This window comes from Monomorium pharaonis, chromosome 4, assembly GCF_013373865.1.
Source record: "Monomorium pharaonis isolate MP-MQ-018 chromosome 4, ASM1337386v2, whole genome shotgun sequence".
Taxonomy (NCBI): Eukaryota; Metazoa; Arthropoda; class Insecta; order Hymenoptera; family Formicidae; genus Monomorium; species Monomorium pharaonis.
In genome coordinates this window covers 13,691,375-13,708,955 of record NC_050470.1, presented here as the reverse complement: position 1 = coordinate 13,708,955, position 17,581 = coordinate 13,691,375, and the positions used below count along the sequence as shown (strand labels likewise).

Sequence of the window (17,581 nt, the reverse complement as noted above, 5' to 3'; positions counted from 1 at the left end):
CTTTGCAATTCTGACCTTGAATTTGGATTCAGCGGGTCAAAATACATAAGAGTAGACTAGTCTGGTCCGCCGGACCAACATTTAAAAAAAAATTTTTTTTTGAGGTTAGGAAATGCGAGCTAACTTTGCAATTCTGACATTGGATTCGGATTCAGCGGGTCGAAATACATAAGAATAGACTAGTCTGGTCCGCCGGACCAACATTTAAAAAAAATTTTTTTTTGAGGTTAGAAAATGCGAGCTAACTTTGCAATTCTGACTTTAGATTCGGATTCAGCGGGTTGAAATACATAAGGATTGACTAGTCTAGTCCGCCGGACCAACCACTTTTTTTTTTGTGTGCCTGTGTTATTAGTCTTTAAGATTGTTATCTTTCTTTTGCTAATGATTTCTAGATATTTTGATTTATTACTTTATTAATTATAATATAGATTCCATTTATTGTCTACTTGATTATTTTCTTCCCAAAGCTTGAGAAGGCGACCTTGGGCCATGATTGTGCTCATGATCCATGCATGTACTTGACATGTGGTGTTGACATGAGCATTGTAGGCTACGCTGTTTTGCTTGATTAAACTTATCTGTAAAACTTCTGATCATTCATATATTGATTATATTATTATTAACCCTATTATATTTAATTATATTATTATTAATCCTATTATATTATATATACATTTATTAAATTTTTATTTTTTATTATTCTTTATATTACCATCGAGGCTTAATTATTAAAAGATTTTCTTTTAACCCTGTCCTATTAGCTGCAATAAAATGTCTAAACATTCTACAAAATCAAAAAAGAAAAATAATAAACCACCTACTGAAAACCATCCAGTTGTTGAATCGCCTCCTTAGAAGAGACCTTATTCAGAGGTTTCATTTGAGGGAAGTCCTGCTTCAGATGTTAATTCTGGAGATTTGATGATGTCGTCGGCAATTTATAGTGAGGCTTCTTTTTACTCTCCTGTCACGGAAAGCAACTTAGATCATGCTGACTCAACTGAGAAACAAGTTTCTACTAATTTAAACTCTCAGAAAGATGTTTCTAATAATGTGAATCATAGTCCCTTAACCCCATCTTTTCCATTGGTTAACAATAGTGATCCTTCGGTTGAAAATTCTTAATTATTTCAACGTCGCCATTTTGTCGAGGCTCAATTATCTAATAGATATTCTTCAGTCCATCATTCCCCTTTTTCGGTCCATCTTGAAGGGGTTAATGATGATGGACGTTCATATATTGGGAACTCACATCCCATGAGTATCGGAGAAAAACTCTGTTCCAAATTCAACTGCATTAAAAATATTAAAAGACTTGGTAAAAACCTTGTTAGAATAGATTTTGATTCCCTTTCAGAGGCTAATAATTTTGTTGCTACCTCTAAAGATATTTTTCATGATGCTTTAGCTTACATACCTAATTATCGTATTTTTAGAGTGGGAGTTATTCGTAATGTGAATATTTCTGTGTCTAACCAGAGAATAATGGATGGAATCACATGGCCTGATGATCCTATCAGGATTCATAAAGTGGAGAGACTTAGATCTAGGGATCCAAATAATTTAGAATTATTTAAGGATACAACAAATGTTAATGTATGGTTTGAGTCAACGCTGTTACCTGAATTCGTTAACATTTGGAGGGTTAGATGTCCGATTTTTCCATTTATCAACAAGGTCAGAAAATGTACCAACTGCTCTAAATGGGGCCATTCTTCACTTGCCTGCAAGAGCTCTGTTTCCTGTGCTAAATGTGATGAACCGCACAAAACAGACGCCTGTTTCAGCATCTCTACTAGATGCTCAAATTGTAAAAGTAATCATAGAGCCTTTGACACTAACTGCCCTATATTTTACAGATCTAGAATAATTAATACAATAATGGCCTATTGTAACACTGATAGAGCCAATGCTATTAAATTGATGAAATCTAAAAACATGTCGTCTATTCAAGAAGCCCAAAATGCATTCAAATCGGATGCATTTAGAGGCTGGTCTCTTAAGGATTTTGGTTTTAAACCCCCTCCTGTACCTACTGTTTTTAACGTACAACCTATAGAGAATAAACCTTCTCTTACTTCCTCTAATTTTCACCCTGTTAGAATTAAATCCAATCGTTCGTTTCATACTATCTCTACAAGATTACGAGTTTGTAGTGAACCACCTATTGATTTTGTATCTAACTTTATCCCTTCTAACTATGAACAAATATCTATTAATCTCTCTTCTTTAATATGTTCTGAACAATTAAATTCTGATCATCTCCCTCGGGAGTCTAATATTGATACAAAGGAGTATGTTAACTTAAAGACTGTTTTGGATCCTGTTTCTGTTGATATTCCATTATCCTTTAATCATAATCTTGAAATCTCCTTAATTAAAATTAACCATGTATTTTCTAAATTTCTTATTGTCGCTTCCATTTATAATCCCCCCAGTTCTATAGTTTCAAAATCAGGTCGGTTACAGTTACTAAGGAGTCTTCTTCATATTTCATCCCATAACTTCTTAATCATATGTGGCGATTTAAACGCTCAACACAGTTCATGGGGCTCTAGCTTACTCAATGCTAATGGCAGATCTTTGTTAGATGCTATTGTTTTATCTGAATTAATTTTCTTGAATGACGGCTTCTCCACAAGAGTGTCTGCTAGAGTGAGTCCCAGATGCGCACAGTAATAAACGGACATAGCAAGCTGAGTGAAACGGACACAGTAACAAACGGACACAGACCAAACGGACACAGTAATAAACGGATACAGTGCGAAACGGACACAGTGCGAAACGGACACAGTAACTAACGGACACAGACCAAACGGACACAGTAATAAACGGACACAGTGCGAAACGGACACAGTAACAAACGGACACAGACCAAATGCGCACAGAGCGAAACGGACACAGACCAAATGCGCACACTGCACATGCGCACAGACCAAATGCATACACGGAAAGTCGCAAACCCATGTGATGCAGTGAATGCTTTGCACGCACACACACACACGGGGGGGGGTGCAAGGGGGGCCTTCGGCCCCCCTCCCGCACCCACCCCGTCCAAGTCGCTAACCTATGTGGACTTTACTCTGCTTGCAATGTACATGGATTGCATTTGGTCCGTGCGCACCTGCAGTGTGCGCATGTGCAGTGTGCGCATTTGGTCCGTGTGCATTTGGTCCGTGCGCATTTGGTCTGTGTCCGTTGCGCTCTGTGCGCATTTGGTCTGTGTCCGTTTGTTACTGTGTCCGTTTCGCACTGTGTCCGTTTCGCTCTGTGCGCATTTGGTCTGTGTCCGTTTATTACTGTGTCCGTTTGGTCTGTGTCCGTTTGTTACTGTGTCCGTTTCACTCAGCTTGCTGTGTCCGTTTATTACTGTGCGCATCTGGGACACTCCCGTCTGCTACTCAGAACCACATTAGCGTTTCGGACATTTCCTTGATTTCACCAGCTTTGGGATCCATCAGTTGTTGGTCCACCATAGATGAGCCTTTGAGAAGCGACCATTTTCCCATTGAAATAAAATTAACTCCTACTTGTGTCAATTCTGGAGGGATTATTGGTAGACGACCTAAACTTTTGAATAATTATATGGATAAGAAAATATTTAATAATTACCTAGATGATTTTTTTACTGATTATACTCCTCAGGATTTGTCAGGCGCTAATCTGTATAATTTTTGGTACAGTACTGTTCTAGATTTTGCATATAAGGCTGGTATTAGATCTGTTGACTCAGAGGGCAACATCAAATCGTTTGATCTTCTACATAATAAATGGCAATGTTCGAGACTTAACCGTTCCTCTTATGGTTCGATTCAGCTCTGGTGGGACGAACACTGTATTCTAGCTATCCCCGAAAGATCTAAAGCCTTTGAGTTTTTTAAGAAATATTCCAATAGAAATATAGATAGGCCTCTACTAACGCTCGTAGAACATTAGCCAAAAGAAAAAGTATTAATTTTAAATCATTTGTTGAAGAAATTAATTACAACTTTAATTCTCAATCTCTTTGGCAAACCATTAATAAGTTTAAGAACAGTGTTTATTTTAACCCTACCACTCCCTCTAATCAATTTAAGTCTGACATTTTAGATTGCATTATTACGAAGTTGGCTCCTCTATGGTGTTCTGCCCCTTTTCCTCAAGTTCACCATACAAATGAATTAGAGATGTTTTCCACTCCCTTTCAAATTAATGAACTGAAGGATGCAATCAAATCCTTGAAGCTTTGCTCTGCTGCGGGACCTGATTTAATTAATAATTGGTTGTTTAAATGTCTTCCTTTATCGACGTTACGGGTTCTCTTGGACTCATTTAATTTGATTATTAGTGATGGCTCATTTACTTCCTTTTGGAAATTCTTTGATGTCTCCTTGATCCCCAAACCATACAATAGAGGCTTCAGACCGATTTCTCTATCTTCGGCTTCTTTAAAGATATTTGAAAAATTAGTTATTAGAAAATTCGAAAGATTCATCGAACTTGAGTTGCTTCTCCCATCCTCTCAGTATGGCTTCAGGAAGGGTAAGTCCTGTGAAGACTGCCTCTCTCATTTAAATATTGATATATATATTTCTTTCATTAAAAAGAAATTTTTAGGTGCCTTGTTTATTGATATAGAAGGAGCATATGATAATATAATTCCTCAAAACTTATTTCATTGCATTAATCAATTAAGATTACCGGATGGATATAAAAAATTTTTCCTTAACTTTTTCAGCTCTAGATGGGTGGATTTTTATGAGTTGGGTTTTCATTTGGGTCGACGCTTATTGGCTAAGGGCCTCCCCCAGGGCTCTGTACTCAGCCCTATTTTTTTTAATATCTATATTAAGAATTGTTTACATAATATCCCTCATTTGTGTTCATCCCTTCAATTTGCTGATGACATTGTGATTTATTCAAACAATATTGATTATCTTAAAGTTCTTCAAAATTTGGAATCTGCCTTTTTTACTATATCTAACTGGCTTAAATCTCTTAATTTATCAATTTCTACTGAAAAATCTCAACTTATACTATTTCACAGGAAAAAATCCTTATCACTTCCTGACACTATCTTTTTTAAAAATAATCATTTTAAGATTTCTCAGCGAATTAAATATCTTGGTTTAATCATGGACACGGGTCTTAGGTGGAATGCTCATATTAAAGACATTAAAAATAAAACCAGTAAATTTACTAACATTCTAAAATGGATTGCCGGTTCCACATGGGGAGTCAATCCTAATAATTGCATAAATTTTGTTAACACAGTCAGGGCTCAGATGGAATGGGGATCTTTTTGGTTTGTCAACGCTGCTGGATCTTATTTTAGTAACTTAGAAAAATCACTTGTACTATCCTATAAAATCGCTATGGGCATTTCTCGCTATACTCCTAATAGAGTGGCTTGGAAGTTTAGCAAGCAACCTTCCCTTAAAAGAAGAATTACCCAACTCTGTGATGAATATGTGTGCAAAGCTATTCAACTTAAAAAGTCTACTCTTTGTAATAAGCTTAAAAATCTTTGTTATATTATTCACTCTTCTGGGGCTGCGAAAAGAAATATTCCTTTTATTGTAACGAGATGGAAGGCAACTCGATGTTTGCATGATTTTCTTTATAGGATATTCTTACACTCAAAGTTTTTTATTCAAGATTGGATTGACTTTGTCTCCTGCTTGTGGTTGTGGATATGAAACCCAAAATCTAAATCATTTGCTTTGGTCTTGCTCTTTACTTGATTTATATAGAGAGGATTTTATCAACACGCTATTCTCTGTTGGCTTGCAAGCACCTTTTTCTTTAGAGTATATTTTAAATAAGATTAACTTAAATATTGCTAAGACTATTATAATATTTATTTCAGATAGTCAACTCAAATTATAATATTTTTCCATTTTAAGTCGAACTTTAAATCAAAAGAACCTCACTAGCCTTGTTGGATTTTGGATTTGCAATTAATTATCTCCAACATCATAAGGCAATACTTTCTCAAGAATTGAGATATCTGAATCAAGATTTTAAATAAGTAATAAGTTAGTCCATTTCCCCACGGACTATCTTAGGTTTTTTAACCCGGTTAAAGCGTGGTACTGTGACCCTGCAATTGGGTCGGATATCCATCTGGGGAATTGGAAGAAGAAGAAGAAGAAGAGGGCTGCGTTTCGTTTCAACACATGATGCGCATAATGCATTGTTCATCTTTGTTTAACATTTGACAAACAACAAAGATGAACGATGCATCATGCGTATTATACGTGAAACGGATCGCACCCGAGGTAAGGCAGCTCATGCGGTGTCTATGCGCGACAGCCATTTTGGTTTTGCGCATAGAGAAACGGAACGGACCATAGACTAACGTAGACGGTGTAAGGATACCAGGTGAACCATTGCGCATAATGCCGTGACGTCAGTATACGTCACGTATTAGTGAGCCAATAAAAAGATGACCCAAAATGCAAGCGCAAAATTGAAACGCCGAATTAATTGCGTAACATAGGCTACGTTCCGAAACTTATTGCAATAACACAGTCATATATTTTATAAAAATGTATATTTACAGATCTTATAGTGTTTTTTATGTGGTTTGTAGCTTTGCTTACAAGGTTATCGCGCACAAAAACACTCTGAAATATATAGACACTTAACCTCTTTTGCTACATACATCTTATACAATAACACAGCCTTATTTTTTATAAAATTACTTACAGATCTTACAATATGTTTTCAACGTTGTTCGTAGTTTTGCTCAATAACTCAGGCTATCGCACAGGACACTCTGATTATCGTACAGAAATACTCAGGCTATCGCATAAGAATGCTCAGGGACACGATGCATTGGGTGCAGCCATTTGGATTCATGCATTTTGGGTCAATTGCTAATTGGTTGTTACTTTGGCTACTGCGCATCCACGGGAATGGTTCACCTGGTATCCTTACACCTTGGACGGAGCCTTTCGAAGAGAGGTAGCTGATTTTTGCGGTAAGGGGAGAGGCTACCCAGTGAACACATTTTATAGCGGCAATATAACATGGAAGTTACATGTAATTTAACATTGTTATTCTTATGATATGTAGGTGCTATATGACATGGAAATAACCTGTTACGTAATATTTGTTATACGCAAGTGATATATATAGCTGTTATACATCGTTTTGGCGTTACAGTTATTCAACAAAAATTGTATAATAGTAACATAACACGTTCGTTTCAATGTTATTACGGAACGATGCGTCGTAGTTGACTCAGAAATCAGACAACATTATAACATTCTGAATGACAGATCTATTTGATAATAAAAAAAATTATTATAAAGATAATGTTTCCAAAAATAACGGTTTGTCTACAATTACTGCGCACAAAAAATGCACAAAATCTAAATTCACCATGTGCTGAACAAAAACAGAATAATAAATGTATACTATTCAATTTTTCTTAGAATTATGATCTATATAGTTAACCATCTAATTAATCATTTGAACGCTTCAAAGATTAGTGCTAAATAAATCGCAATTTCCATCAAATTATTAAGGTTATGGAAAAAGATAAATTTAACAATGAAATTAATAAGTAAATAAATTAATGCTATTTATTTTTAATGTTTTGCAAAATTTAATTGCTTTTATAAAAAATAATATAGTCGCGTCAGTTTACATATAGGTATATGTAGACAATAACAAGTACCCATATTGATGAGTCAAATTGGCGTAGCACGTAGAGTACAAGGTTTGTAATCCTAAGGTCCCGGGTTCAAACCTAGCAGCGGCAAGTAAAAATAAAATAAAAAATAACATAATTTAAATTTAATTAATTAATAAAAATTTATTCTAAATTTAGTATGTGCTGTTGATAAAAATAATTTTAAAAAATACAATCTTTATTTTATTTTATTTTTCTTTGTAACTGTTGTGTAACGATTAAATAATATGTAATTATAAGATGTTATATTGCTGAGTCGGAAATTGTAACTTACATGTAAGTTACGTGTAATTTCAGAGTAACATAACCTGTTATATTCGGTTACATTGCTGTTACACTGCTACTATATTACTGTGTTCACTGGGTAGGAACTTCGGTCAGTTCCGTCGCGATTCGACTATGTTTGGCATTATATCGTCCGTCGCTCACTCGTTCGCGCTTTCTCTCCCTCTCGCTCTCTCTCTTCCTCTTACAGTCATATTCTCTCTCGCTCGCGCTCTCTTTCTCTCTCTTTCTCGCTCTCTCTCTCTCCCTCTTGCAGTCATGTCGAATTATTAGTCGAATATTATCGAGCGTACCCGAATTCAACCGAAGTTCCTAGGCTACCTTTACACCCCGAATATCAGCCCCCTTTCGCCCTAAGGCTGAAATCACATGGTGCGGAATAGAGCTGCGGAATAGAAAGTGCTAGAGATACGAAAGTGCGTCATAGAAGCAACCAATCCGAGCTATTCCGCATTTTCTGTTCCGCAAAGGTTTGACCGGCCTGTTCCCATGGTGCGTCATAGACGGGCAATGACGCATCCGGAATGAAAATTATAGATGTAATACAACTTTTATTAAAATAAATCAAACGTTTTTATAAAATGTAATATTTGTAATAGCAATAATAATCATTAATATAATATTATATAAAATTTTGTATTGAATATTAAAAAGTTGAAAACAATATTTTTAAATTTTTTAACTGCATTGACGCATTCTTGGTCATTTTTCTGCACCATGTGAACAGACCGGTCAAAGATTTGCGGAATGCGTGATGCGTGATGTAGCTTTGGTCGTACACCATGCAATATTGTTAACGTTTTTTGCTAAAACTTTGTTTTTGTCAGAAAATAGTAAAGGTTATGAATATGGAAAATAAAATAGTGATGATTCAAGAGTCTATTAAAGTTTTAATGAGAGTATACATGAGAAGAACTCCAATGCTCCAGTATCAAAAGGAAAAAATCAGATATGCCTTAGTAAAATTATGGCTATTATATACAAAATTGTCAAAGCAGAAATCCAAAAGAACCCAGTAAACACAGTAATATAGTAGCAGTGTAACAGCAATGTAACCGAATATAACAGGTTACGTTACTCTGAAATTACACGTAACTTACATGTAAGTTACAATTTCCGACTCAGCAATATAACATGTTATAATTACATGTTATCTAACCGTTACACAACAGTTACAAAGAAAAATAAAATAAAATAAAAATTTTATTTTTTAAAAATTATTTTTATCAACAGCACATACTACATTTAGAATAAATTTTTATTAATTAATTAAATTTAAATTATGTAATTTTTTATTTTATTCTTACTTGTCGCTGCTAGGTTTGAACCCGGGACCTTAGGATGACGAACCTTGTACTCTACCTGCTACGCCAATTTGACTCATCGATATGGGTACTTGTTATTGTCTACATATACCTATATGTAAACTGACGCGACTATATTATTTTTTATAAAAGCAATTAAATTTTGCAAAACATTAAAAATAAATAGCATTAATTTATTTACTTATTAATTTCATTGTTAAATTTATCTTTTTCCATAACCTTAATAATTTGATGGAAATTGCGATCTATTTAGCACTAATCTTTGAAGCGTTCAAATGATTAATTAGATGGTTAACTATATAGATCGTAATTCTAAGAAAAATTGAATAGTATACATTTATTATTCTGTTTTTGTTCAGCACATGATGAATTTCGATTTTGTGCATTTTTTGTGCGCAGTAATTGTAGACAAACCGTTATTTTTGAAAACATTATCTTTATAATAATTTTTTTTATTATCAAATAGATCTATCATTCAGGATGTTATAATGTTGTCTGATTTCTGAGTCGACTACGACGCATCGTTCCGTAATAACATTGATACGAACGTGTTATGTTACGATTATACAATTTGTGTTGAATAACTGTAAGGCCAAAACGATGTATAACAGCTATATCACTTGCGTATAACAAATATTACGTAACAGGTTATTTCCATGTCATATAGCATATCACCTACATATCACAAAAATAACAATGTTAAATTACATGTAACTTCCATGTTATATTGCCGCTATAAAATGTGTTCACTGGGTATATATATATATTTTTATTTGTAGTTATTGATATTTAATAATCGTGAACAAAATAAATATTAAAACACAATATATTAAAAAAAAGGTTTAGGCATATTTCATTAATTTTCCCATGTAAGGTTAAGTAATATAAATTGATTATTAAGAAATTATATATTATTATATAAATACATATTATGTTTATATACACATTATGTATTATAAATATAATTTAAGCATTGTATTTAGAAAAATATGTGCAACCTCAGGTTTCTCTGATTTTATATTCTATTTGGTAGACACGTAAGCCGGTATTCATAGTCGGATCTCATATTTAAGATTATCTTAAGTACTGTCTTAAGATGCCATCAGCCAATCACAGAGTCGTATTAGCATCTTAAGACATTGCTTGAGACGATCTTTAAATAAGATTCGACTATGAATTATGAATACCGGCCATAGACACTCTGTTTTCTTTTGACAGGTGACAGGTTAGGTCGGCTAAGCTTTCTCTGTCAGTTATATCTATCTTTCTCTCTCATACTTCCGGTTATACCCCAAGCGACGGGAGCCAATCAGAAATCGTTAACGCATTGGCGAATCTCTGTCATAGGAGGGGATTCATAGACCGATCTTAAGCTCAAGCATTGTCTTAAGTCTAGCTTCGAGCCGACTTGAGACTTACTTAACCAATGAAATAACAGCATTGACGTCTCAAGATCGTGCTTAAGCTGGAACTTGAATAAGATTCGACTATGAATTCCGGCCATAGGCCGGTATTCATAGTCAAATCTTATTTCAAGATCGTCTCAAGCAATGTCTTAAGATGCTAATACGGCTCTGTGATTGGTTGATGGCATCTTAAGACAGTACTTAAGATGATCTTAAATATAAGATCCGACTATGAATACCGGCCATAGTATCTCTAATGGCTACAATTGCTACAAATTCTATGACGCAACGACGCCAATGACGCGAACGCATGCAGAAAAGATTGTAGACATTGCGGCAAAGCTCTGATTGGCTGCTTCTATGACGCACGTTCTATTCCGCACCATGTGATTTCGGCCTTAGCTATGGAACGGACTCATGCGCTCATGCGATGCGTTCATGCGTGTCGGCTCATGCGGTCTATGGCCTAGTTTACATCGTGCATTTGATACGCGTATCAAATAGTAAATAACTAGTGAATGTGTTTAATCATTGGCTGATCAGCTTAAATTCACTACTTGATACGCGTATCAAATGCACGATGTAAACTAGGCCTATGCGTGAAACGGAACGCACCTCTATGGTCTGTTCTTTCTAGCTGCACTGTTGCACTGGTGCAATAAGTTAGAATGAGAAAAAATATACTTGTCTTACTTTAACTTATTGCACCAGTGCAACAGTGCAGCTAGAAAGAACAGACCACAAGACTTAAGACAATTCTTGAACTTAAGATCGGTCTATGGCTTAGTTTACATCGTGCATTTGATACGCGTATCAAGTAGTGAATTTAAGCTGATCAGCCAATGATTAAACACATTCACTAGTTATTTACTATTTGATACGCGTATCAAATGCACGATGTAAACTAGGCCTATGAATTCCGTCCTAGGCAATTGCCGGTCCATATTTAGTTCTAATCTTCGCATTCGCATGTGATGGAAACGGAAGAACTTTATAACATTAATATTTTTCCATTGGTAACTAGTCCGTTTGCGATACAATGGTCACCTGATAATCAGATTTCGATAATTACAGAGAAGGGGGTTCACGTACTCGTAAGTTACGCATTTTTTTTGCATTGTTTCGAAAGAATCTCGTATAGTGTTGTGTTTATATAAAAAATATCGAAGGATAAATAATTTCTGCAATTTAACACTATCTTTGAATTTTATTCATTTATTTTACATTATCTGTATATTTTTAATATTTTCATATAAATGCAAAATGCAAAACTGGCTAAGTGAAAAATGATTTCATAATCTAACCTGATATTGCTTTATTTGTAGGAGCTGATACCATCGCCTATGTCACCAAATCCAACATTAAAATTTGCCCGTTCTTTTATATATTCTTCTGACACCTTGCCAGCGTGTGAATTTATAGACGAGATGAGCTCTTTGATATGGAATCTAGGACGCGAAGAGATTTATCCACTTCTCATGGATGATGTCATTACACCGAAATTGGATGGAATAACAGAAAAGTTTCCCAGGATAATAAAGACGGCATGGTCGCCAAAAAATTTGATCTCTCCTAATCAATGCGTGTTAGCAATCTTAAACTCAGCAGGTGCAGTTGAATTATTGCATAAAGTTTCTAACAATTGGTACTCTATATGGGATGTTTCGTCCTTCCGGTTGAAGTTTGTGCAAGAGGAAATCAAAGCTAGTCTAAATAAGAATAATCTTTATAAAAAAACGAATGACCAGTATGCAAGAATAGCTGAAAGCATGAAGAAATTACAGGCTTGTTCGATAACATGGAGTGAACTTTTCAAAATAGGGGATACATCTTTTGCATATTTTTCTGTAGCCTACTCTAGCAATGAAATATTAATTTGGAAGGTTCCCAGAATATCAAATTTTACAGAAAGCTTGCAACCTACATTTGTAGGGGTAATAGATTTAATTATCACGTCGAGAGTTAATGTATTATATTGGATCACTGTTGATGTAAATAAACATCTAATTGTTGTTGGATGTTCCGATGGTAAAATATGTGGTGTAAAGTTAATAGATAAAGATAATAATCTGCAAATAGCATTGGTAGAAAAGTATACCAATCCTGATCGTATAGCTGTTAATTATTTGTACATAATTCCCCAAGATAAAACGGATATAAAGATTCTTGCTGTCAAAGGTTCCTTTCTCTTGTTACTATGTGTAAATTTGGCAGGAGAATTGAAAAGTAAGCGACAGTTGTGTGTACAAGGATATACCATTACAGGTAAGCATCTCTAAAAGTTGAAACTTGTAATTAAAAGGCTTTCTTTATTTCAATATATATAAAAAAATTATTTTTATGAATTTATTTTTGCAAATTGTAGCAGTGGATCAATTTCAAATTTTGCATGTATATTCTATATATTTTTAATGTGTAAAATAAAAATTGTAAAAATATTAATTAGTTTAAAAGATCAAATTGTTTTCACATGGCTATTTTGAACATTGTATACTGAAAAGGATTAATATTTATGATTGAAACATTTGTATATTGAATAATGAGATACTTTTAAACAAATACAAACAATATTTAAAAAATTATTACATCAATTAACTTTGATTTTAATATATCTTTAATATGTTTATTCCAAGCATAAAACTATTTGATTTTACGAAAAAATTGAAAACTGGCAAATTAGGATTGCTCTAAAATTAATATTGTGTATTTAAAAAACTGCTTTTACAGGGAGAAAAAATACTTGTTTTAAATTTCGATAATTTTAAAGCTCTAAACTTTATATATAAATATATATATATAAAGTCATGGTAGAAGTCAATTGATTTAATAGTTTTTGAGATATCATATTTGAAGCTTTTTCAGAAGTATCTTTATTTTGTACTTTAAAAACCAATTAAGATCTTTCAATTTATTTCACATATTGTTGAGAATACATAGATTAAACATACCAAACTTGAAATTGATTCATTGTATAAGTTTTTCAAATAAAAATTTGTAAAAATAGCTTAATTTTTCTGTGTGAAAAGAGAAAAGATTCTTTAATATTTTCAAATGTATCCTATAAACATTTTTTTAAATTAATCTTTGAAATATATTATGAATATGAAATATATTTATTGTTATATATTATTTTAGGTGTAATTCCTATTGTTACACAGCAATTTTTGATCACTACACAGGACAGTCATATTTTCATTATTGATATACAGTCGAATGATTTAATTAATATCAATATTAAAAGTCATTTGCCAAAGACATGCGTTCAATATTTAGGACTCGCTCATTCGCCGAATAAAGTAATATTTGTAAATATAATTAGCCCAAATGCAGTATATGATCATTTGGTAATGAGGGAACCAACTATAATGCATATATTTACTTTGAGAGGTGCAACTTGCTATGATCCATTAACCATTATTAATAACAGCGCGAATCTCGGAAGCGTCTGGGATTGTATGGAAATCCTCAGATTAAAAGCTGTCAAGGCACAAGATCCATGTATGGTACTTTGTCCAATTCCGAAAAATCTTGAATCATTGTCGCTCTACAAACTACAAATATCAATGTGGATGACAGTAATGACGAATGTGTGCACGACAAAGAAGCCAATGTCGAATATGGACCACATAAAAGAGTGTAATATGAAAGCGCTTCCATTAATCTTTTTACATTCCGCTTGTATGTATCTTGAAAATTCGACAAAGAAGTACATGCTATCAGAGGATGAGATATTTGCTACGTTTCTATTAAGACAGTATTTAGAAATATACCAAGGGAATAGGAAATACATGCTGACAGACGAGGATACAAACAACGAAGACATAAATCGACGTGTTTCGAAAATATTGAACATGATTACGTTTTATCCAAATCAAATTGAGAAGTGTAATTTGTGTGGCGAAGTGATAAATGATACATGGCATGCCAGATCATGTCCGCGGGGTCACAAGTTATCTCGATGTTGCACAACATTATTGCAAATAACATTGCTGGACTATCGTGTCTGTCCAATGTGTGGCCAAATTTTTCATCCATGCTTGGAAGACATGTACGAAGAACCTCAGTGTCAGTTTTGTGATGTACCTATTTTATGCAACTCATATAATTATGACCCAAAGGATTTGAAGCTGTACGGACGAAATTTGTCTTTACCCCGAGTTGCAAATATCACAGAATCTTCAAAAGATCTGGAATCAGAAGATTTATTCGATAAGCAAAGATCAAATAAATGGGATACTTCACACACATATTCTGTAATTGTAAACGATGATGTTGATGAATCTGTTAAAATTACAGAAAAATGGGCGGAATTTTAATTGGACATTAATTACTCCCTTCAATTACACATGTGAATCTGAAGTATCTGTAACAAAATAACGAAAGAAACCTCAGAGCTATTATAAATGATCACTATTGTATTGTTAAGTGTTGACCACATATAGTTTTGCGCGGACATGTAAGGACACTTGTAAACAGATGAAAAAAAGTTAAATTAAATGGTAGTTAAAAATTTATTATTAGGAGTATTAAGGAGGTATTATACTCGTTTTTGCCAAATTTTGAAATAGGAAATGTATCGATATTAACATTTTTTATATAAAAAATGTGTATTAACATGACATATACAACATGTATGAATAACACTTATTTATTAGCTGTTTATTGTTTACTTATTCTTTTATTTGTTGTTATAACTAGACACCACAGACGCGCACGCTACTTTACTTTTTACTTTTTAAAAATAAATCAACCATAATTGTATAGATATAATATCTATACAAATTTAACAGCTGTTAAAATTCAGTCGCAACGACTACTACTCTTGCAACACGAAGTAAGCGCAGCAAGAGAACCAATCGGTATCGCGGAAAAGCGACAATAAACTTCGAGAAATGCGAGCAATCGACTTTACATGCCTTTCTTTAGATTGGAATAGGAATACTTAAAAAATAATTAAAATTTTAATTTTTAAAAAGTGCTTTAAGTATTCAAGATAATGTAAAGTTTTATTGTGAATAAACAAAATTGCATAAAAATTATATTGAATACTTAAAATATACTTTTCTCAAAGATTGAAATATTTGTTATTAGTTTTTAAATTGAAATTAATTGAATACATGATAAAAAATAACAGTAAACAAAATGTATTATTGGCTGTGTTCCAAAATTCACTGCTAGTACTGAAAATCTATAGTCCACGTTACACATACTATAAATTTGCAGTACTGGCAGTGAATTTTGGAACACAGCCTGAATAATCAAGAGGCACGGTAGTGCCTCGCGCCAAATATACGCGCGCAAGGCCTCTTTACGCAAGACGCGGTTTGCGAGATTCGTAGTTATCGAATTCTCAACAATGACTGAATTGATTGATTTCTAAATAGGCTTAATAGATAGCTTGGATTTGATTTATATAACAAAAGTGTTTATTTTTCTGCTACGTACGTGACTTACGAACAGAGATCGCGTTTAAAGTTTTTTGCTCAAGAGTAAATCTAGGAACGGAATTCTTGTAGCCCGTTTGGATTTCCGTCCCTCCAGGGACAAAGTACCACGGATTATATCTTTTAAAGATCTGTGGCTATTGGGCTTTCACACACCTTGATGCTTATAGTGGGTCAATTCTTATTAGTTATAGGATATTTCCTTTGATGGTTTTTCTTTGGTCACCAGGTTAAGGTGATCTTGGCTTCCTCGCAGTTGACCTACAAGACAAGTCCCCGGCAGAAAACTCGACAAGTTCTTATTCTTAATTATATTTTATTTACTGTTTTAATCTATGCCAGTATTAGATATAGCTTTGATTTATGTTTTATTTAAAGAAGAATATCTTGATATATTTTTTAGGTCTATTTCATATTACAATTAAGTTTGTTAAAGTTATAAATCCCTAAAATCTTTATTATTTTATTTGATTTTACAATTTTAAATTGCAGTTTTTAATAAATTTAATAATAGCCTTTGCAATATTTATATCTATAATAGCTATAATGCTTTCAAAGGTGAATGGAGCATAGACTTCATTTTTAAATAATCTGTTCCTTAATATATCTCTCTCGTTATTGAATTTTGAATAGGTCCAAAATATATGATTAATATCTTGGATGGGGAATCCGCATGAACACATTCAAGTGATTCTATTAATCCAAATTTAACTTTAATAGTATTTAGTATAAGCGTACCCTGTTATCAATCGACCAAGAATACATGTTTGTTCTCTATTTAATATCAGAAAAATTGTTCATGTATAGTAGAATCCAGTGCCTACATTTTGTTAATAAAATCATCGTCTATGGATTTATATATTGATCAAAAAGATGACAAAATATCGTTAAAAGTAATGCTACTCTCTACGTATTGACCAATCAATGCCGCGTCTTTTGCTACTCGGTTCGCTATTTCATTACCTAGAATACCCTTATGGGCTAGGCACCATGTAACTCTAATAGAAAATCCCAGTTGAGATGCCTCAGCTATCTTTTGTCTTGAGTCTTCTGTTAAAATATAAAAATGTATAATTTTTAATGATTATTTTTATTGTCCAAAGAGGAGGACCTTGGTGGAAAAATTTCTCACATCTTTTCAGAAATTTTTTCAGAATTTTTCATCTTTCATATTTCTGAAAATTCTGAAAAATTTTGAAAAATTCTAAAAAAATATTAAAAATTTTTCAAATTTTTTTAGAAATGACTAAATGGGAATTCTCAGAATATTTCAACATCTTTATATATGACAATTTCTGAGAAATATAACAAGTTTTTCAAATTTTTTCAGAAATGACTAAATGAGAACCCCTATAGACAAAAAATGTTTTTTAGAAATCTAAAAGACATCTTGCGATATCTCGCATTTTTTACGAAAAGATATCTTTTCGCGATCTA

The 17,581-nt window shown here is 33.3% G+C and overlaps 2 protein-coding genes across 2 annotated transcripts in view; both read left to right on the top strand.

The window, feature by feature from the left end:
- The window catches only part of LOC118645412, a 392,632-nt gene that overhangs the window by 122,489 nt on the left and 252,562 nt on the right, over window positions 1-17,581 (top strand). The gene's annotated exons all lie outside the window — the stretch shown is intronic.
- Window positions 11,604-15,362, top strand: LOC105836296. The gene is made up of 3 exons (XM_012680234.3): window positions 11,604-11,794; window positions 12,026-12,965; window positions 13,836-15,362. Exons 1-3 carry the CDS (start codon window positions 11,675-11,677, stop codon window positions 15,014-15,016), a joined length of 2,241 nt encoding a protein of 746 aa, XP_012535688.1. The 5' UTR covers window positions 11,604-11,674; the 3' UTR covers window positions 15,017-15,362.

Coding starts and splice junctions, on each gene's coding strand:
- LOC105836296 (XM_012680234.3), top strand. CDS start 11,675: ATGGAAACGGAAGAACTTTATAACATTAATATTTTTCCATTGGTAACT. Junction 11,795..12,025: donor AGAAGGGGGTTCACGTACTC/GTAAGTTACGCA, acceptor CTTTATTTGTAG/GAGCTGATACCATCGCCTAT. Junction 12,966..13,835: donor ACAAGGATATACCATTACAG/GTAAGCATCTCT, acceptor ATATTATTTTAG/GTGTAATTCCTATTGTTACA.